Raw genomic sequence first — 21448 nt, forward strand, 5'->3', positions numbered from 1 at the left:
GTGAAAATGCTTAACCGACTGAGCCACCCAGGCAGCCCGGGGAGGAGATGAAAATGACTCAAAGAATCCTCTAGATGCGACCACAATGGTTAATAACAGGAATGGCCGCCATTTACAAATGGACTGTTCCACGCATCTCTGGCGCTTGACTGATACATATTCATTCTTGCCGGTTTGCAGAGGTATAAGCGACGCACGATAAAATGCACATTTTTAAAAACGTGCAATTTGATAATTTTGACATAGGTGTAGGTGTATACTCTTAAAGCCATCACCACAATCAGGGTAATGGACGTATCCGTCACCTCTGAAAGTTTCTTCATACCCCTTTGTGGTCTCTGCTGACCGCTTCTCCCCACCTCAATCCCTAGACAACTATTGATCTGTTTATGTCACTAGGATCCATTTTTGTTTTCTGGAATTTTCTATAACTGGAACCATATACTCTTCTTTTCTTTATTTTTGATTTTATTATTTTTTGTAGAGAGAGAAATTGTGCACGATCTGGGGGGAGGGGCAGAGGGAGAGAGAGAGAGATCCTACCCTCAGCGTGGAGACCAACTTGGGACTCGATCCCGTGACCCTGGGATCGTGACCTGAGCCGAAATCGACAGTTGGATGCTCAACCGACTGAGCCACCCAGGCGCCCCGATGCTTCCCTGCTTTTTATAGCTGAGTAGTATTCCCTTGTATGGATGTACTATAATTTGTTTATCCGTTCACCTGCTGATGGACGTTTGGGTGGTTTTCCAGCTTTTGGCTATTACAAATAAAGCTGCTGGGAACTCCTGGTGTATTCTATTCCTTCTTTACAGCCTTCTTAATGAGATGGTTGTCATTTCTCCCCATTTTACAGATGAAAACAACAGACTCGGAGAGGTCAAGTTACTTGTCCAAGGTCACACAGCCAGTAAGTAGTTGGAGCACAGACTCTTACAGTGGGACGGTTTGAACTAAGTTACTGTAGGGAACTTCTGAAGTCCAGACAGTCTCAGAAACCCTGAACCAGACCAGCACGCCCATGTCGTGCGTGGGCATCTGTGGACCAGACAGGGGCTGGGACCCACCCAGAGCCGACCGGGGACCCGGGTCTCTGTTGCGTCCGTCTCTGCCCTGCCTCGTCTCCGGCTCTTCAGCTGGTGTCGGGGAAGAAGCAGGCCTGTGTGGAGCAAGACAGGGATTTGCCATGTTTTCAGGAGGTTTTAATTTCAGGATTTCTCTGGCTGCCCAGAAAAAGCCTGGAGGATCTGGCAGGGGCTCCAGGGCCCTGGGGGGGTTCCTCTGCAGCTGCTCCCCGCCCCCCCCCCCAGCCAAATGGGTCCAGGGTTTATAGCGGCAGCTGCAAAGTATAAAATAGTCCTGCTCGTAAATCTGCTCTTGCCGGGGTCCCTGATGCCAGAGGCCTCTGCGGTGCCGGGCATGGGCATCCCACCACCCGCTGGGGCCCTGCAGGGGCCACCTAAGGGTGCCCTGGAAGGATGGAGGGTCCAGGTCTATGGGTGGCCACCTGGGACCTCTGCCTTAGGCTTTGGGGAGCCAGGCTCAGCCAGGGGGTCTGGAGGGGGAAAAAGAGAGACTGGGATTGTACCGGGGTGGAGGACTGGGGACTGCAAGGGGAGGGGGACGTAGTGGGATGCGGAAATAAGGAACCTGGAGACCCAGTCAGGCCCCTTCTACCTGCATGGCCTTGGGCAAGTCAGCTTACCTCTTTGAGCTATGGCTTCTTCTCTTGTAAAGCCCCTGGACCACAGCCTTTGCCCTGGCTCCCCCACCCGCCAGAATGCTGCAAGGTTAATAGACGTGAACGCACCTTACAGCGTGTGGGACAGTGGAGCCTGCTGCTTAGGGGTACAGGCTTCCCATGACCTGGGTTCCAATCTCAGCTCTGCCACCACCCGGCTGTGTGACCTCGGGCAAGTCACTAAACCTCTCCGAGCCTGAGTTTCCTCAGCTGTGAGATGGGAATAATGGTGGCCCTTACCTCAGAGGGGCGGTGGTGGGAGTTGGGGTCATTCACTTAAAATGCTTAGAGCAGGCCCCCCACGGGTGCTCAGTGAATGTGAGCTTCCGTTAGCTGTCGACTGTGAAGTGTTGTGCCCAGAGAAAAGGGCGGAAACTTCTGTCTCTAAGTGTCCAGCTGTTCTGAGAGTCACCTCTTCTTTCCAGATCTAGGTTTAGAAGCTCCAGAATCACAAGATCAGCGATTCTCAGACGCTTGAAACTTTGGCGTTATAACGTCTTTTCTTGGGTTGGGGGCAGGGCAGAGGGGCCTGGAAGTGTCCGGTGAGAGCAGAGCAGAGCAGAGCCAGCAGCCAGGGAAGTCCCGTGAACTCCGAGGAGGGGGTGAAGGATGTGGCCAGAGAGAAGAGGCAGGCTCGTGCCGCCCTTTGGGGAAGGACCCCGCAACCCCGTGTGCCCCTCTGCAGGGGTCTGGCGCCTGGCGGGGGCCAGGGGTCATGTGACAGCTGTTCCCTGTCTCCCTCCGAGGTGCGGTGACCCCAGTTAGGGCTTAGATATTGTCTGGGCAAGTGCGGCTGGAGACGCGGCTGACAACAGGGGTAGGGGAGCCCAGGAACTTGGGCCCATCTGGGGCAGGTGCCAAGGCCATCTCTGGGGGGTTGGAAAGGTTGGGGAGGGGTGGTATCCAGCTGGATTAGCTGCCGGGTGACCTGGAATATCACCCCTCCCCTCTCTGTTGTGTTCCCGTCTATAAAACAAGCCAAATACTTATCAGCACTGACTCTGGGCAGGACACTCCTTCAGGAGCAGTGGGGGAAGGACTTAAGGTGTCTGCATCCCACAAGACTTGGATCCAAACCCGAGTTCGAATTCCACTTCCAGGCTGTGTGACCTTAGGCAGTTTCCGCCCCCTTTTGGAGCCTCAGCGCCTCACCTGTGAAACCACAGATCCTGCCCTGTCGCCAGGCTCAGATGAGAAAATGCTCCTAGAGCTCATGGCCTGGGGCCTGGGAGGGAGAAAGGGCTCCGTTTCTGATTATCTTTGTTGCTCCTGCTGCCAGGAAGCTCCAGAGAGGGCACGGCAGGCAGTTCTGATCTCTGAGATTCTGTGGCTTCCCTGCCCAGCTGCACTGCAGGTCAGAGCCCAGTGCAGAGCTGGGTATCCAGTAGGTGCTCAATGCATGCTGAGCCCAATGAATCCCTTCAAGTTGCTCTCTGAAGGAGGAGCGGAGAGGAAGAGTGACGTGGGGAGGTGGGACACCTCTCCTGCACCTGCCCTGGGGAAGGTTGTGGGACGAGGCTCTCCGAGAGAGACCCCTTTGGCCCCCAGATCTCCTACTTGTATCCTTTGTCAGTGTTGAAATCCCCCTGTCGGGTCCACTTTCCGTCACTGCTTGAGTACCCGGGGCACAGCAGGCACGGCGCTAAGCGCTTTCTATGCATTGGGTCCTCACAAAGCTGAGGGAGGCACGGGTATTATCCACCGTTTCACAGAGGAAGGCACGGAAACTCAGAGAGGTGAAGTGACTTGCCCAAGGTCACACTTCTGCAATCCTGTTCCCGAAGGAATGAATGCATGAATCAGTGCGTGAATGCAGGGCAAGCAGGGTTGGAGGAGAGGCCCACGTCCATTGTGCCCACACCCCTGCAGCTCAGCTGGGGCAGCAAGAGGTGCCGCGGCGCGCGGGTCTGCAGGTGGAAAGGCACAAAGAGGCCTCTGACCCCAGCCCGCCGCGCGTCAGGCCCTTCCGCCTCGCCCACGGCGCATGCGCGCACCTGCAGGGCGGGCGCTCTCTCTTGCTGGTGGAGCGGGTGCCCCAGCCTCTGGCAGCACGGCCCTGCGGACAGGGTGTCCCCACGTTCCCGAGTGCGCCGTCGGGGCTGGCCTGAGGTCACGTGGCGGGGAAGGACCAGCTGGCCTTGGGACCCCAGCGCCTTGGATCTACCCAAGATGCTGCGCACGTGCGGGGACGCCAAGAGTCCACCGCGTCTGGAGGCCGAGCCCACGGCCCCGCGGCTCTCCTGAGACGTGAACTTGCAGGCGGGGGGGCCCTGGATGGGCACTGGTCCCCGGTCTGGTGCTCCGGGGTTATGGGGGGGGAGGGGTGCAACTCTACACCCTCCCTGGCTGTGTTGCCTGGAGCAAGTCGCTTGCCCTCTCTGGGCCTCGACCACGTCTCTGGCAAAGGGAAGAAGGCAGTGCTCTGAATTTCAGACAGCTGGTGGGCCCCCAAGCCCTGCGCCCTTGTATGAGGCGTTCTTGCCGGCATCTGGGGGGAAGGGTGGCTGGATGCCATTTTCCCCTGAGGCGCTCGGTTCTTGGACAAGAAGGTCTTGGGAGAACCTGGCTTCTTCCCACCGGAGAGCTCAAACCACCTCTGGCCTCCCATCTTGAGAGACCCCTAGAGGAATCCTTCCAGCAACTTCTGTCGTCTCCAGCATCTGAAAACTCCTCGCTGTTAGGAAGTCCTTCCTTCCATCACACCTAAGTTGGACGGGCTGGGCCTGAGGGCCGCTTTCCCCACGACCGCAGAGCTCTGGCTGGAAGGACGGGGCCAGCCATCGGGGAGCCAGTTAGAAACACTTTTGAATTTTTCCCGTGACCTCTCGTAAGATAAGAACGGCTTGTCTTTGTGCAGATCAGATCTTCGCGCGGTGTGGTTTTGAGTGGACCGGAGTGCAGATATACGGCCCTCTCCGAGGGTCATATGGCATCATGTCCTTGCCTTTAGCCCCAGAAGCTCTTACCCGGAGCCGGCCTACAGAAGTGCCTGCGTGTGGGCCCTGAGATGGGCCTGCCAGGATGCCCGTGCCCGCATGGTTCATAAGTGAGAAAAGGGAGGCCGTCCCTGTGCCCACTGGTGTGGCAGAGTTCTAGCCGGTGCTCCTGTCAAGTGAGAGGATGTTCAGAGAGCACTTGCTTTGCGAGGCAAGGGCCTGGAGCGCGAATATCGTCAGCGTTTCCCGATTTGCTTTCCACGTAAACGATCCCATTGGAAAAATCGCTACGGAGTCGCTTTGCTCAGCTTCATTTGGCCCATGAGGAAGCCGTCCCTGCTCTGCGAACTGTTGACGGAGGTGAGCTGACCCCTCCGAGGTCACACGGCCGGTGAGTGGGGGAGAGGGCTCAGATCCTAGGTCTGGCCTGGGAACTCAACCTCCTTGCGGTTTACTGACTACCTTACATGAAGGGAAAGAACGATGAGCCCCAGGAAGTGGCCTTGACCTGATGGACTTTTACGGGCGGCTCCCCTTTTTGAGGTGTGAGCCCAGACTCCCGCTCCCCTGGGCTTCGGGTGGCCCCAGAACGGAGCCAGTTTCAGGGTCCCTCTGGGTAGGTGTGCGGGGGCCACAGCAGGTGCCAGGTGAGCTCATGAAGGGCGGTCACAGGTGGCAGAGCTGGGTGGCCCTGTGTCCTCACATATTTCTGAGGGTGCCCTGCACGTGTGTGTCTTTGCAGACGCACGCACGGGGCACTCCTGCCTGTAGGTCCTTCTGGTGGGAGCACCAGGTGCTCCCAAACGACTTGTCCAAGGGCAGCACCATTTCCACCCCCATCTTGGTCCGGGAGTGCCCCCCTTCCCCTCCGTCCTTGGCAACGCCGCCAAGGTTTTCCGTCTTTTTCCTAGGTGGGCTGTTGGATTATCGGTGAATCGGGGGCTTCGTACAGAGTCCTTCTCCCATGAGTCACCTGCTACGATCCTTAGTCTCCGCTTGTGTTGATCGCGTATCCGCTGATTTTCAACCCTGTTGAGCCACAGACTCCTTTGTTTTCATAAACTCTCACCAGGACTCCTACCCCAAGTTGGATGAGAGAAGAGCTGTATTTTGGAGGGGGAACGGGCTGCCCCCGGAGGGCACCTGTTCGCCTCCCTGTGCCCCTGCACGAGCCCCGAGTGCTCAGTGGAGTGTGGTTTGCAAACAGCTAGTACGGTCCTACCACTCAAGGTACAGACGGGCAAACCGAGAAGGGTGGTGGCCGAGGCGGGTCTCCAGCCCACGTCCCGGACTGTCGTCAGTGTTGACTGGTGGTGGGAGAATGACGGTGAAGGGGGGGGGGGGGGGTCGTGATAGTAGAAGGGGAGGGGGAGGTGCTGGAGGAGGGTAGAGGCTGTGGAGGAGACGATGATGGGTGTTACTGTGGTGGTGATGGTGGAGAAGGTGCCGGTTGAGGAGGTGGAGGGGCGCCTGGGTGGCTCAGTCGGTTAGGCCTCTGACTTCGGCTCAGGTCGTGATCTCACAGTTCGTGAGTTCGAGCCCCGCGTCGGCCTCTGGAGCCCGCTTCCAGTTCTGTGTCTCCCTCTCTCTGCCCCTCCCCCGCTCGCACTCCGTGTCTGACTCTCTCTCAAAAATAAATACATATTAAAATAATTTTTTTTGAGGAGGTGGACATCCTTGCCTCGTGCCTGATCTTGATGGGGGGTGCTTATACGGTTTTCCACTGGGCATAATGTTTGCTGTAGTTTTCTGGTAAATATCCCTTTCCAAGTCAAGGACATTCCTTTCTATTCTTAGATCGCCAAGATTTTGTGTTGCGAACGGGTATTGAGGTTTATTAACTGCTTTCCAGTATCTCCGAAGATGAGGCAATTCCTTTCTCTCACCGTGGGGACTGTATGCAAACATCCCTGGGGCAATCTGAATGAGCCGGGTCCTTAGCGAGCATGGACTCTCCCGCTGCCCTGCTCGCTTTCCCGGTCTCCCCTCGCTTCCTCCCTTCCTCTCTAAAACGCAGACACTTTTCAAGGCCTCAGGAGCTGGATGTAAGAGGAGGGTGAGGCATCAGAATAGAAATGATCTCCCCGTGCTGGGTCAGCGCTTTCTGCCTGCCTGACTTCTGCTGCTGTTTCCTGTACTAATCCCGGGGGGGAACAGCTCCCCCCAGCTTGTTCCAGACATAGCCCGAGACATTCTGAGGTTGCGTTAAAATGTTGGTGGCAGACAGACGGGGGGGGGGGGGGGGATCTTGAAGGCTCGCATTCCTCTCCGGGATGCCAGAAGTGGGGGGGGTGGGGGGGCGGGGAGGTGGGGCGGGTGTGTGGCGGGGGAGGAATTTTTCTTGGGGGGAGGTTGATTCGGGGGTGTGGGGAAAAGGGCTGGTTGCTAGGCTAAATCGGCGGAGATGAATCATGTCCTGGCATGAGCTGGTTATTGGCTAAAATGAGAAGTTGTCCAAGTTTGTGGAATCTTTTTGTTGGAGCTGGAAGGGAATATGGATTCATTGGGTCCGGTCCCCTCCTTGTGCAGAGAAACCGCGCGGACAGAGGAGAGAGAGTTGCCCAGGGAAGGAGAACAGGTCTTCCTTTTGCCTCCTACCCTTTTCCGGGACCTGTGGCCAGAATGGGCCTTTGGGAGGGCCTCCTCTGTGGTACACAGTTACTGTTCTAGGCATCAGAGATCCAGTGGTGAATCCTCAGACGTGCCCTCCCCAAGCGAGGTAAATCCAGAGTGCTGTGTACTGTGGAGAAAATAAACAGTATGATGAGCTAGACGGCAGGCATGGGTTTCTACCTGAGCAGGGGTGGATGGGGTGAGGTAGGACCCAAACGGAGGGGGCAGTCTTGGGAAGCTCTGGGGAAGAAGGCTCTGGGCAGAGGGGCCAGCAAGTGCAAAGGCCCTGAGGTGGGAATGAGCTTGGGGAGTCTGAGGGAGAGGCCACTGGGGCTGGAATGGGTTGAGCGGGACACAAGGTAGGCAGGTAGGGCCTCCGAGGCCAGAGAGAGAGGTTCGGTGGGAAGCCACTGCTTGGCATAAATCCTGACGTCTCCTTTCTGCCCTGTGGCGCCCGCTAAGGGCCCGTGTTGTGGGTGAAGGAGCATCTAGTAAGCACCTACTGAGTGCCTGGCTGTCCTGGCCACTTTGATCACGCGACCTCATTTTGCCCTGTAACAGCCCCTCGCGGGTTTTCTACATGAGGGAGGCCCACGCTTGCTCGTGGCCACGAAGGGCAGGTGGCCGTGACCCAGACTCCCTCCCTGAGGCCCTCAGCTCTGTCAGCTCAGCCGGAAAGGGACTCGCCTGCACGAGCAGACCATCCTCTGGTTCAGCTCCCTAGGAAAAGGAGTGGGAAAGGTCAAGAGGAGACAGATCCCGGCGGCCGCCCAAGAAGGCTTGCCAGGAAGCAGGGCCACGCTGTCCCAAGCCTTTGGGGTTAGAACAGATGAGCACCCGCTTGAAGGGAGATGGTCCCCAGGGGCCCTGCTGTTGTGGGAAAGTGAGCAAGACGCTGGGGCTGCGGGGCAAATGGGACAGTGTGAGAAGCTCCCACAAAGCTCCTTTGCCCCCAGACAGTAAACCCCACAGATAACGGAATTCCTCATTGGGGGTAAGCCCTTGGCTCTTCTTCTTACAATATGCAGGTCTCCTCTGAACCCCAGATTGTGATAAATTCTAGAGACTGTAAGTGCCAAGCGCCCAGATGCCAGACAAGTCTGAGGGGCTGTCAGACTTAGAGCTCCTCATGGGATCGACGGGCAGTTTTGTCGGGGGCACATTGCTGCCCATGTCCTCCCTCTGCCCAGTCCTGCTTTTTTACCCACCCTTCCACAGGTGTTGACGCCAGGGACACGCCCCGATAAATACCCCTCATGCTACCTTGCATATCAGAGTCGGCTTCTTGGGGGAACCTGACCTGTAACAATGATGGTGCTATCGATGGGGACAGTGATGGTGATAACGATGGCGATGATGGGTATGACAGTGATGGTGGCAGTGATAATGGGGATCCTGGTGATGATGACGATGGTGATAATGATGGTGGTAATGATGACGGGGGACGTGGTGGTGATAATGATAATGATGCTGGGGATGGTGGTGGTGGTGAAGGTGAAGGTGATGATGGTTAACATTTATTGAGCGCTAACTGCATGCCTGGCTCTGTTTCTTTTTTGACTGGAGCTGGGATAATTCGTTCAGTCCTTACAGCAGTCCTATGACTTAGGGGCTAGCTTTCTGCTGATTTTTCAGAAAGGGAGATCAAAGCTCAGCTTGGTGAAGTGCCTGCTTAAAGTCACATGCAGAGGTCACGGCAGAGCTGGGGTCAGAACCCAAGCCCCCAAGTCCTCATTCAGGGTTGCTCCCTAAGTGACTCAGGGGGCCAGTGACGCAGGGCTGCATGTGGTGGGGAGGTATTTGGGTAGAGGGGTGTCCAGCCCAGTTTCCACATTGGGGCTTCCTTTGACCCATTGGCTTAAGGTGCCAGGGGCAGGATGGGAGGCCCCTGGAACTTCTTGGGCACAAGCAGCTCTAAGGGCAATAATAGTTGTCCTCACCCGGGGGGCCTTCTGGAGTTATTCTGGGAGCTGGGCTTCTCTGAGGTGCCTAACATGACTTTTCCAAAGATAGCTGGGCGGGGAGGGCGGTGGTGGTATTTGAGGCTGGGCCTGGGGCATAGCCATACCCTGTGGTTGGCCAAGCACCGTGGAGGGAGCTTGCCCAACAAGCCATGTGTGACAGAAGTCACATCTGTGTGTTTCCTGCCCTGTGCAGCCAGACGAGAGCTCTGTGTGACTTTGAAGGACTTAGTGTGAGGGCTGGTCTCGTGGTGAACATACCATAGGTTGGAAGCCTTGAGGTTGTGGTATTTTAAAAAGAGTAACAGTAGTAGTGGGAGTAGTAACAGTAGAAGTAACAATAGCTACTATTTGTAATGGTAGTAATGATACCCACGCTCATAGTAATAATGGCAGTAGAGAGGATGAGTGGAGTCGTAGTAAGCAAAGGGCCTGGACTCCGGATCAGGCAGCCTGGGGCTAGAATCCCTCCTCTGTCACTTCCTGGCTGTGTGATCTTGGACATTCCCTTTAGCTGGTGGTTTCTTCATCTGAAGAATGGGATAATAATAGCAGGTTAGGAGTCTCCTGGGAGGAGCCAACGAGCTGATCTACAGAAACACCCAGCAACTGCGCCTGGTCCGTAGTCAGGGCTGAGCTGTTGTGCGTAATCATAACAGACACCATAACAATAATGAACTCTATGTATCATATGCTTTATTGCATTCTTTCATTCAGTTGTCAGGTCAACCCGACTGGGTAGGTACTGTTATCGTTCCCATTCTGCAGATGAATAAACTGAGGCTTGGGGTGGTTGAGGTCTCCTGTTTGGGGCCCCACAGTGGCAGCCAGGACTTGAACCCCCCCTGTCTGATTCCAGCACTCCAAGCTCACTCGGCTTTGTGCTGCTGCTGCCTCTCTGTGGACATGGCCTTCTCTGGGGAGGTGGTTTTTGGAGGGGTTGGCTGATGTCACCTTGGAGGGTGGAGAAAGCAAGTAGATGGGCCAGAAAGAGCCATTGATGAGGGATGTGTTTCTCATCCATCTTCTGGTTGGGGCTGGAGCTCGTCTGCAGTGTCCCCTCACTCTACCGAGACTCAGTGGGACCTATAAGTATTCTGTCTTGTCATGAGGGTGGACAGAGTCTGTATTCCTCCCTGAAGTTCAAGGGGCCTCAGTTATCAAGAGATGCCTCTCATTTGCTTGGCATTTCAATAAGACTCCAGGATAGAGACCGCCAGTTTTGACAGGACATGCTTAATGGGAGGTTCTAAAACTGTGCATTCTGATGTGGTCCCAAGTGGCCCAAATCCAGGAATAACATCTAGGGAAGGTTAAATTAGAGACATGGTCATAGTTGTGGTGTGGTGCTTTGAAAGGGGTGGGAGGTGGATAGAGGACCTCAGCAGAGTGCTGGCCTTCTGCTTCCTGGCTGTGTCATCGGGGGCAAGCCATTTCACCATTCTGAGCCTGGTTCTCTGTCTGTCCATCCGTCCATCCATTCACCACCCACCCACTATCCATCTATGTATCCATTCACCCATTAACCCACCCATCCCCCCCATGTGTTCGTCCATCCATCTACCCACCTACCCACCCACTCACACACCCTCCATCCATCCACCCTTCTGTTTACCCACCCATTCATTGACCCATCCATCCATCTATGTGGACACTTAACCCATGAACCCATTCATCCATCCATCCATCCATCCATCCATCCATCCATCCATCCCCCCCACCTACCAATCCATCCACTCACCCATCCACCCACCCACTTATCTATCTATCCATCCATCCATCCACCCATCCACCCACCAATCCAAACACCCATCCATTCATACACCGAATAAGCATTCAGGGAATCCCCTAGTAAGTTGAGAACTGTACCAGATGCTGGGTCCCATAATTAAGACATTGCCATGAAAATAATCTATGTAATCATCAACAGAAAACTAAATTATGGACCTTCATCTATAGAATGCTGTGCAGCTGTGATGAATGTAGCAGGTCTATAGGAACGGAGAGGGAATGGCCTTCAGAAATATGGTCAAGAGGAAAATAAACACGGCAGAAGTATGTATAGTATGCTACCACCTGTGTGAAAAAGAAACAAAAGGATGGTCTACTTAAACACACGTATACTTGGATATGCCTAGAGAATTTCTAGAAGGACACCTACGAAACAAGTGTTAGAGATTGCCTTGGGGAAGGAGGCTGGGGGATTAAGGATGGCAAGGAAACTTATATAGGACTCTTCCATTTCAGGCTGTTTGAATTTTTTTCTCGTGGTATGTTACCTATTTAAAAGTGAAAAAAAAGACTTAATGTCTGTGCAATGATACGGAAAAACAAGAGAAAAGCAAATTGCAGTGCTGTCTATGACACGTATGTAATTAAGAAGTATAGGGGACTGCGGGAGCAGAGAGGGGCACCTAGCTCAACCTGGGACAATCTGGGAAGGCTTCTCAGAGGAGGTGATGCCTGAGAGGAGGCTCCCAGGCTGAGTGGGGGTTAAGGGAGAATGCCTGGTGAGGGCATTCCTGCCAGAAGCAAGGGAAAAGCCTAACAGTAAGGTTCAGCATGGCTGGGGCAAATCCATCGATGTGGTAGGAAGTTTGGAATTTGTCTGAAGCGCAACAGGGAGCCACGGGCAGGTTTTAAGAAAAGGAGCGACGGAGTCACTTTTGTTTAGGAAGACCCCTCCGGCAGCCACGTGTGAAACGGATCCCAACAGTGAGGCTGGAGGCAGGGAGACCACTGCGGGGGCCAGGAGAGAGAGGACGATGGCCTCGACTCAGGCAGACGCTGGGGGCCAGCGAGGAAGGGACTCAGGAGCTCTTTTGGAGATGGGAGGTGACACCTCACGGGGCTGTGAGCCTCCACTGAAATAATCTTAGCAGGCTGATTTGCAAAGGGTGCCGCGGTTCTCGCCCGTGGGTGCATCCTGGAAACTCCTGGGGAGCTTTTTAAAAGATACCAGCGCCCAGGCTCCACCCTCGGGACATCAGATTTAATCGGGCGTCGGGGTTAAAGCAGGCTCCCCGGACGGTCCTGAAGCACAGCCAGCCAAGGGCCGTGGTGCTTGGTGGCGAGTTGGCCAGATGAACGCACGGGGGCTTATCCCGTGTTGGTTTCCCTTCATGTGAATTCTCAAGGCCCAGGTGAGCCTCTGGCCCTCGGGAGGAATCTTTGATGTGTCCTGCCAGCGGGAAACCAGGAAGAAGCCTGGGCCTTGTGGCTTGAGTCAGTTTAAATAAGGGCCCCCTCAGAGGGCTGATCAACGTGCCAATCAACGGATGACAAACGTCAGGGCCTGGGTGCGTGATGGACTCTTCCGACTTGCACGTCAAGATCTCTCCGTGGAGGTTTTCCTTAGAGATGCAGAGACCTAGCCTTAAGCTCATGGAAGGGTACGCAATGCCCTCGTGTGGTTACCACTAGACTTGTCTGGGGAAAGGAGGGTCTTGAATGTAAGTCAAAAAAAAAAAAAAATCACTCCTTTTCGCTGCACAAACACCTACTTTGAGGTTTGGGCTGTTCTGGTAATCTTGCTGTGGCCGTCTGCGAGCAGCTCGTGGCGTGTAGAATTCTGGTTCGAGTCTCAGGGGATGTTAACCGGGACAGAAATGTCTCATTTTTTTAAATTACAGAGAAAAGCGGTGGGGAATTGCAGTGTGGCCACATATAATAAAGAAGGCAACGGGACCGGCTTAGCCTAGAGGGATGGTGAATTAAATAGTAGAGTGTGCCACACGGGACATTTTGACATGGCTCCACCCGGTGGCCCTAATTTGAGATTCTTATAAAGGCCCCGCTCTGTGGAGGGAATGGGCTTTGAAGTTCTGCGCCTTCCACCAGGACTCAGAGGACTTTTCGTTTTCTTTCTTTTTTTTTTTTACTTTTGAAGAGTTGGAGATTTGAGACGGTTAGATGGTACTTTCTAAGATCACGTTTTTGCTAGAAAATTGGGCCTTTTTAAGTGGGATTTTGGCTGATGCAGGACTGTGGGGTACCTCAAAATGATACCCACAGCTCCGGGGGCAGATGAGGGTCAGGAGGGATGCTGGGTAGAATGTTATTCATGCCTGAGCCAGGGACGGATGTTTTAAAACCTCAGGTCACTGTACATGTGCAGACAGCTCCGAATGAGCTACTCAAATACCATCCCTGTGCAGGGCATGGCAGAGAATGGACAAAGGAAGTTCCCTCCCTGCGCCTGGGCTCCTCCACCACTATCCAGAACCACCCAGGCCATCAGAAGTCAGAGGCATTAGAATCACCTGCCGGGGGGCACCTGGGTGGCTCGGTCGGTTAAGTGTCTGACTTCAGCTCAGGTCAGGATCTCACGGTTCATGGGTTCAAGCCCCCATCGGGCTCTGTGCTGACAGCTCAGAGCCTGGAGCCTGCTTGGGATTCTGTTTCCCTCTCTCTCTGCCCTCCCCCACTTGCACTGTTTCTCTCTCTCTCTCTCTCTCAAAAATAAACATTGGGGGGAAAAAAAAAAGAATCTAAAGGGGACCTAAAGTGGAATGATGGGTCTAGAAATCTCCATTTTCAACTCATCCCCCGGGTGTTTTTTTGTTGTTGTTTACTTATTTTGAGAGAGAGCGAGCGAGTGGGGAGGGGCAACGAGAGAGGGAGAGAGAGAATCCCATGCAGGCTCGCACTGTCAGCATGGAGCCTGATGGAGGGCTCGAACCCACAAACTGTGAGATCACGACCCGGGCCCAAATCGAGTCAGATGCCCAATTGACTGAGCCACCCAGGCACCCCCCCCCCTTTTTTTTTAAAGTTGTACTGTCACAGTCTTTAGTATGAATCTGAATTCCGTCAGTGATCTATACATACCCAAATCAATTTCTTGGGTCAAAATTGTAGCTGAATTCATTTTTAAAGTCAAGGTTCCAAATAGCTGGGACAGTTCTCTGAAACGTTAACAGCCTTTCCTCCCACAGGGAGGAATCCCTACTATAAAGACCTGTGCTAATTTATTTATCACATTGTATTTTAATGTGATTTATTTCTCAATCTATTAGTTTGCAAAGAACCACGAACAGAGACGGCCCTCTCCTTTCACCTTCACCCCATTCCATAAAATGTGACACACATCTGGCCATCTCTGTCAGTGGTCTTTACTGACCAGTTTGCTGAGAAAGGTGCACACACTGTCACGGTTCAGTACCTGGGAGCCCCAGGGGGCTCCGGGCGGCACCTGGGGGTGAGTGAGGGATCCAAGAGACAAGGCTTACCAGAGAAAAACATGGTCTTACATTCTTTTATTATATAGATATATGCAAATCTGTTTTATGTACAATAATTGGCTCTCTCAAATAATCGTACCAAGGCCTTCTACTGGTAATCTTCCTCAGACAGGGTCAGCTGAAACGAGGTATCGGTGCACTTCGTGGACCAGCACAGCAGACTTTGTTCCTGATTTCAGCTTTGAGGCCATGCACACAATTCAAAATATACACAAACTGGGTTAAGGCGATAAAAGGGGGCTGAAAGAAAGCACGGGGTCTGGAACGAGTAAACTGTGTATTTTGCTTGCATTAGAGCCACAACGTGACCAGCAAGTGCTGTGCGTGTCTCAGAGGGTCTCGTACTGTAGCGTGAGGGGCTTCTGAACATCTACGGTGATTGTGTGGCGGGTGGACGAACAGCGTATATGACCGGCCGGTCGCTTCGCCGAGGGCTCATTTCTTCTCCGCCTCTCCCTTCTTGGGTTCTTGTTTCAGTTTGTAATCGGCCAGGGCAGCCTTGATCGCATCTTCAGCCAGCACTGGAAGTGGCACAAGGAAAGACCAGCTAAGTTTGGAGGCTCTACAGACAGAGTCTTAGGAATCGCATCTTTCAGAGCTGGAGGGCCGTGGTGCTGGGAAGGGCTTAACAGAGCCGACTAGCCAGGGTGCGGGGGGCGACGGGCAAGCCTGGAAAGCCAACCAGCCGTTTCCTGAGCCAGGCTGCTCCTGTCCAGTGGCTCTGGAGACACACTGGGGTTTAAATACGTGGGATTTGGGCCTGGTCCCTCAGCCTCCTGGAATGCCCTTTCTCTTCTATAAGACTGGGACACTGTTTTCTTGCTGGGATAGCATGAGGACTTGCACCAAGTGTCTGATGCATCGGAGGGACAGGAGAAATGGTCTCGTCTGCTCACGTGGAGGTCAGGAATAAAGGTGGTGGATGCTGGCTGCGCAAGCTGGCATGACTTACGTATTGCCAACAGGTGGCACCTGCCACGTTACTCTCCAGAGACCCCAAGCCTGAACACTTTTACTTTGGAGTCAATGTTACAAATGACGCTATGGGGGAAAATAGAAATGAAGAGTGCTGGAATGACAGCAGCAAGCAAGCCAGCGGCAGAGAGCGGCAGCTGAAGGCTGCGGTACCCAAGGAGGCGGCCAAAAGAGGCGGCTGGGGGGGTTTTCTGAAGCCGTGTGAAAATGCTTATGAGCTATGGCCTGTATTCCTGGGTACTTGAAAGTCCAGCTCAGGTGGAAAGAACTCCAGTCTCAGCAGACTTCCTGAAGGCTGTGTTCCACGTCCCTGCCCCAGCACTCTGTTCTCCTGGGGGTCTTACCCTGGGCAGGAGACCGGGCTCTCTGCTGATTTGTAACTAATGTGGTCAGTAAACCTCCATCAGTAAGTGAAGCTGCCATTTCTCATTCCCTCCTTCCCGTAGAAGGTTGAGAGAGAGGATGGAAAAAGCTTTAGACTTAAGGCAGAGACTGAACTAGAAAGCCACGTAGAGGTGTTCAGGCATCTGGGCTTTCGCTTAGGACAGCATAGAGGGGACTAGTGAACGAGCGGACCTGGTCATCCCGTACACAGATGCAGACCTCGACAGAACAGTGCCTGGGAAAGGACGTGACAACACACATACAACAGATGGGATCGTGGCAAAAGCTTTTCACCTTTACTGGTCTGAACTTGACTCCGATGGGGTGGGAACAGCACAGATTCTGGCATCAGAGATTGGGGGCTAGGTGCTGGCTTTCCTACTTAGAAGCCATGGAACTGGGGCGCTTTAACCTGAGCCCCGCTTTCCTGGTCTGTAAGAGGGAGACGTAATGACACCTTCTGTGGCCTAGCAGACGTTTCTGAGGCTGAGAAATGATGCCACGAAGTGCTCAGCATGATGCCCAGCACACACGACCTCCTGGAAGATCCTCCTGGAGACGACTGTGTCACCCGGGGTTTAACCCTCTCAAGGCCACAGAGACAGACTCTGCGATGAAAATGGACTTGCCCGTACCCTGCACAAATGCCAGCTGATACATGACAAACTCCCAACTGCCCCAGCTTGTTGGATTCTGGAGCAGAGACTTACTGGAGCAGTGCAGTTTCACGGGGGGAAGGCAGAGCTCCTTGGCGATGTCTGTGTTCTTGATGGTCAGGGCTTCCTCTACCTGAGACACGTGAAAGACCAACAGTTTTAGCAGCGATGCTCTCGCTTAAAGAACAGGCAGTAAGAAAAGAGAAGGTCAAAGAGGCCCTCCGGACAGGGTGGTGGGGGATGATTTCCCTTTAACAGCCCCAAAGGCCCCTCGCTTGTGCATCAAGGCTGAGCTGGGACGCTCAAGGGTGGAGTTCACACACCCCAGCGCTTGGCCAGGGTCAGCAAGGCCGACAAAGATGGTCCCACAAGCCAGCCAGTGAGGAGTCCCTTAGGGGTCTGCTGGAGGCCAGCGACACGAGTCTTTTTTTTTTTTTTAAAGGCAGGGATTTCCTATTCTGGTTTTGTGAATACCAGCTTTACTGATGGTCTTATACCAAATGTTTAGAATAAATCCCTTCAACTAGAAGTGCTAAAGAGTGTCAGCGAGGTCAGAGAGATGGCAAATAGGCCAGTGGCACAGACAGGTCTTGGGGTGAGAGGTCTCTTTAGGCCCCTCCTCTGCCTAAAGGAAGACCTGTCTCCTTGAAACACACTGAAAAGGATGCCTGGGTTTGGTTGAGTGCCCAAGGGCACGTGAGGCAGGCCTACATGGCATGGAGCCCCACTGCTTAAGGAATGCCAGATTTCCCCATCTGCCCCCCAGTTTCCCAATTCTGCTGACTTCAATGATTATGCTTCACATTCTGTTCCTAGTAACTCAGATAGGAGGACTTCAAGGTCATAGAAAGGCCCCCTTTCCTCCACTTTCTGGTCACAACTCAAAGGCCAGATCCTGGGAGCACAGGTGCCTTGTCTCACTTCCCCTTTCCCTGAGGACAGTGCTTAACAAATGACTTCAGAGCCACCTCCTGCCGGAACAGGTTAGGTGTGTGCTCGCCAGAGGAGCTTGCCAGCCAGAAGGCCTTGAGCCCCAGGAGGCGGGTGGCACGTGGCCTGGCATTCCACATTGCTGTAGAGCTGCCCAGCTCCCCAAGCACACCCCTCCGTGACTCAGCTCCCTGGACTTGATCCCTTGGGGCTGCAAAGATAAGCAGCCCTGCGTTTTGGCTTTTCGGAGAGGTTTTAATGACTGGATTTTAGAAACTCCAGCTCTTCACTGCATTTGGGAGCTTCTACCTCTGCAGCTGCTGGGAAAGAGGCTTTGGCAGAGAAAAGGACGGAAAAGATGTTCCAGCCTCTCTCATTTCTACCCTCTGAGGACCTGCTGATCAGCCACCGGGATCACTGTTCTGATTTATTTGTTCACTTTGCCTCCATCTTCGCTGTTTTTGATTCTTTAATCCCTCTTTTAGCACAGGCTAGTTTGTTATTTCACGAATCCTTACAAGCCACCTGCAGTCCTTCCTGAAATATGATGGAAGGAAATAAACAAGAACACAAACCACGATATAACCTCTCCCGTCCTTAAACTCCTAGGAAATTATAACATAATCAGCAACCTGGGAGAAAGCCAGTTCTTTTTTGTTTCTACATAATTAAAAACAAAAGTAAAACCATCAAAATCCCTGAACAAATAAAAATGATCAACCAACCCCCCCGCCCCCATTAAAATACACCTAACAAAATTATCCGTAATTCTCAACGTAGAGAAGAATTTAATCAAAACCTGAGTAGGAGAAATTTAAAAAATTATTAGAATATTTTGAAAAAAAATCACAGTGACTCCCCGCCCCCAACAAGACCCTTCCCTGAATTCAGAGGCAGGTTTGTTGGGAATGTGATTTAATTCTCTCAGTTTGTAGGCAACCTTACCGTCTTCCCTTTTACCCATTCGGTGGCTAATGAGCTGGAAGCAATTGCAGAACCACAGCCAAATGTTTTAAACCTGGCATCCACAATCTTCCCCTGTTCATCTACTTGAATCTGAAAAAGAGACAGGAGTTAAGCAGTGATTCCTGGTGCCGCCCTGTAGAACTTGGGTTCTCCCCAAGGGCTTTGGTCTTGATTTTCACACTTTTAAGTTCTGACATTAATGACCACTAAATTTGCTTTGCTTTGGCAAAGGGCTCAGTGGTCAAAAGTGCAGGAACAACTATCACAACTATACAGGCCTACCTGGTAAAGACAGGCTGAAGAATGTGCCCCCCTCCCTCCGTGTTTTGTTTTTGTTCTGCAATCCTAGCTTGCTTTTTGGCTATGAAGGTCTGCTGCTCATGGCTCTCAGTCAATCTGTATCTTTAAGCCCTGGGAGAGTCTGCAATAAAGGCCTCTGGTTAATGCTTTTTAGTTTGGCATGAAATGACATCTAGTGGTTCCCTCCTGCCTCCCCTTTCTGTTTTCCAAGACAGGCATGAAGACCTCTGGCAAGCTTCCTACTCACTCCCCAAGGTGAAGTAGATGTGGTCAAAGTTACAGTTTACCCAAAGTGCCAGTCCCTCCCTTTGTGTTGTCTCCCATTTGGGGGGAGGGTTGATATACTGCCATTTCCTGTCTCACCGGGGATTGCTAACTGAACGGTTGTGGTTTTCCTTTGAAACTCTACCGAGCTGAGGTTGGAATTTAAGCTGAGACAGTAGAAAAGGGAGACTGGTTTACTGTCAGAAGGGGTCGGCATAGTGTATTAAGAAGAACTAACACTCAGCTCCCACTCTAATGATTGGTGACAGCAGCTCATCCCATCCTGTCCTAGGAATCCAGATGGAGACCAAATGAAATGCTGTAGGTTTGTGAACTAAAAGATGAAAACCAGTGGCACCTGTAATTTCATCACATCACCACAAGCTGGCGCTCCCACCAATCCGGTTCCAACGTTTTTTGATGTCTTGTCAAGGGACCCTACATTCCTAGGATTTTCATAATGATCAACAACCTGAAATGAGAAGGTTAAGAGAAGACATGATCACTCTTTCTTGTTACCGCCCCCCCCCCCCCCACTTGATGGTAAGCTCCTTGCAGCCAGCAAGCAGAACCTGACAATCACTGAACACCAAACTTCACCTCAGCAGAAGGGCTTACACTTTATGTCCGTGAGACTTTATAACCCCATCTTTTTGTAGCTCTTCTCCAACTACCTTCAGACATTTGAGATGCTGGAGGAAAATCAGCAAAATCATGTCTTAATTCCACAGGGTTTTTAATCACAAGTCATTGGGATCAAATAGCATTTATGTTATTTCCAAATAAAATCCATCTTCAAAGGGTAATGATTACTATTAACAATTCTAAAATGAATTATGGTCCAGCAATTGAAGGACTGCCCAGAAGCCTCAAGGAGAATGTTCCAGGAGGAACAATGCTATGGAATGCATTTGTGTGTGATAAAATAACCGTCCTATGACTGTATTTCAAGGCCCTGAAATCGCTCTGGTGGAGCAGCGCACCCTGGTGGTTGAAAGGCTGCTAGCCCACGTTCGCGGAGCGTGTGTTGTCAACAAAACACACCCCTGGGTGGGGGAGGAGCGAAGTCCCTGCAACCGTGCAGAAGCCAGAACGGAATGATAATCTGGCATACAAAAGGCTTTAATGTAACCTCGAGGCTTGTCTACCAGGTAGTCGTTAAGTCTCCCTACCTTCCAGTTTGCTTTCCCCACTTATTCGACCACGGATTTTGACTCCAAGCCCAAGGACGTACAAAATAGTAAGCTAAATCGGGACTTTTTGCCCCATGTTGATTTACCGCGTCCTTCAGGTAGTCCTTTCCTGAGTGGGAGAGTTTCATGTCTAGGGGACTCCACGCCCTCGGAAGGCAAGGGCTGCAAACTACGCACCTGTCCCTACACCCCCGGCTCCTTTCCTTTCCGTCCGCCAAAAAAGACAAAAATTAAAATATTGTGACTGTTGATTACGAGTCTGACTCCACTCGGAGCCTAAGGGCTCCGACAGCAAGACCCGCACCACAGATGATCTCCGTGTGTTGGGCACCAGGCCGAGGACTCCACGAGCACTACCTAGCTCGTGTAGATGAATGCCAAGACCTCATTTTGCAAATGGGGAAAACAGGTTCAGCGCAGAGCAGTGACTTCCCCAAGGTCACCTGGCCAGGGCAATAGCCTGGCTGAAGCCGGAGCCCGCGCCAGTGTGTGCGTTCATCCCTGAAGTCAGGCTGCCAGATTACAACAGAGGCCTCCTTCCCGGGCTGTTGCGTTTTAAGGCTGAGATGCCCGAAATCGCAGCCAGCGGCGGGGCCCACGGGCAGCGGTTAGTTTTATTTCAGGCGCAGGTAGTCACTGCGCAGCAAACGAAAGCTAGTCCAGGCAGAGGCGCGCGAGGGGACGGCCCCCACCCTGGCTGCACTGGGGGCTCCCGAGGCCGCGCACAACCCCGCAACCGCTCCTCTCCAGGCCGGGCCTCCGCCGGGCGCTGACATACCTGAGTCCCTCAGGTGGTCCTCGTCCTCCCGCCCCCTTGCCGGTGCGGGCCCCGCGCAGCCCCTCATCAGCCCCTACCTTCTTGTGATACAGCCGGGCCGGAGCCGACAGCTCCCGGGCGGGCACGCGCGGGCTTCGGAGCAGCAGGGCGGACGCCGCCCGCCTCAGACGGCCCGCTCCAGCCGCAGCCATCTTGCGGGCTTGCGCCTGCGCAGGCCGAGCGCGAGACCGAGGGGAGGGGTGAGCCCGCGAGTCGGCTCTCCGCTTAGAGCGCGCACCCTTTTACGTCACCGCGACTTCGCGCCTGCGTCCTTCCCCTCTGTGCACAGGTCCCCGTTTGGCCCCGCCTTGACCACGCCCCTCCGGGGGTGGGCGGGACACGGAGCTAAAGGATCGAAGGCGGAGGGCTAATTCTTCCTGTAGGGTTGTGGCCGTGAGGGGGTGCTGAAGCTGCAATGGGGACCCAGATTTGCGTTCACAAAGCCTACCGCCGGAGTGGGCGCAGTGGA

At 53.4% G+C, this 21448-nt stretch overlaps 1 protein-coding gene across 2 annotated transcripts; it reads right to left on the minus strand.

Annotated features, from left to right (window-relative positions):
• Window positions 1-14492: 14492 nt before the first annotated feature.
• ISCU (iron-sulfur cluster assembly enzyme) lies at window positions 14493-21154 on the minus strand. Of its 2 annotated transcripts, XR_003973207.1 has the most exons (6): window positions 21018-21154; window positions 19328-19441; window positions 18385-18495; window positions 16564-16642; window positions 16148-16285; window positions 14928-15015 (listed from the first exon to the last, which is right to left on the minus strand). XR_003973207.1 is itself a non-coding variant. In XM_030336323.1 (5 exons), exons 1-5 carry the CDS (start codon window positions 21129-21131, stop codon window positions 14930-14932), a joined length of 504 nt encoding a protein of 167 aa, XP_030192183.1. In that variant the 5' UTR covers window positions 21132-21149; the 3' UTR covers window positions 14493-14929. The 2 variants fall into 2 exon arrangements, 1 of the variants encoding a protein (XP_030192183.1); XM_030336323.1 differs by lacking the exon at window positions 16148-16285 and having other exon boundaries at window positions 14493-15015; window positions 21018-21149.
• Between the last annotated feature and the right edge of the window lie 294 nt (window positions 21155-21448).

This window comes from Lynx canadensis, chromosome D3 (assembly GCF_007474595.2).
Source record: "Lynx canadensis isolate LIC74 chromosome D3, mLynCan4.pri.v2, whole genome shotgun sequence".
NCBI lineage: Eukaryota > Metazoa > Chordata > Mammalia > Carnivora > Felidae > Lynx > Lynx canadensis.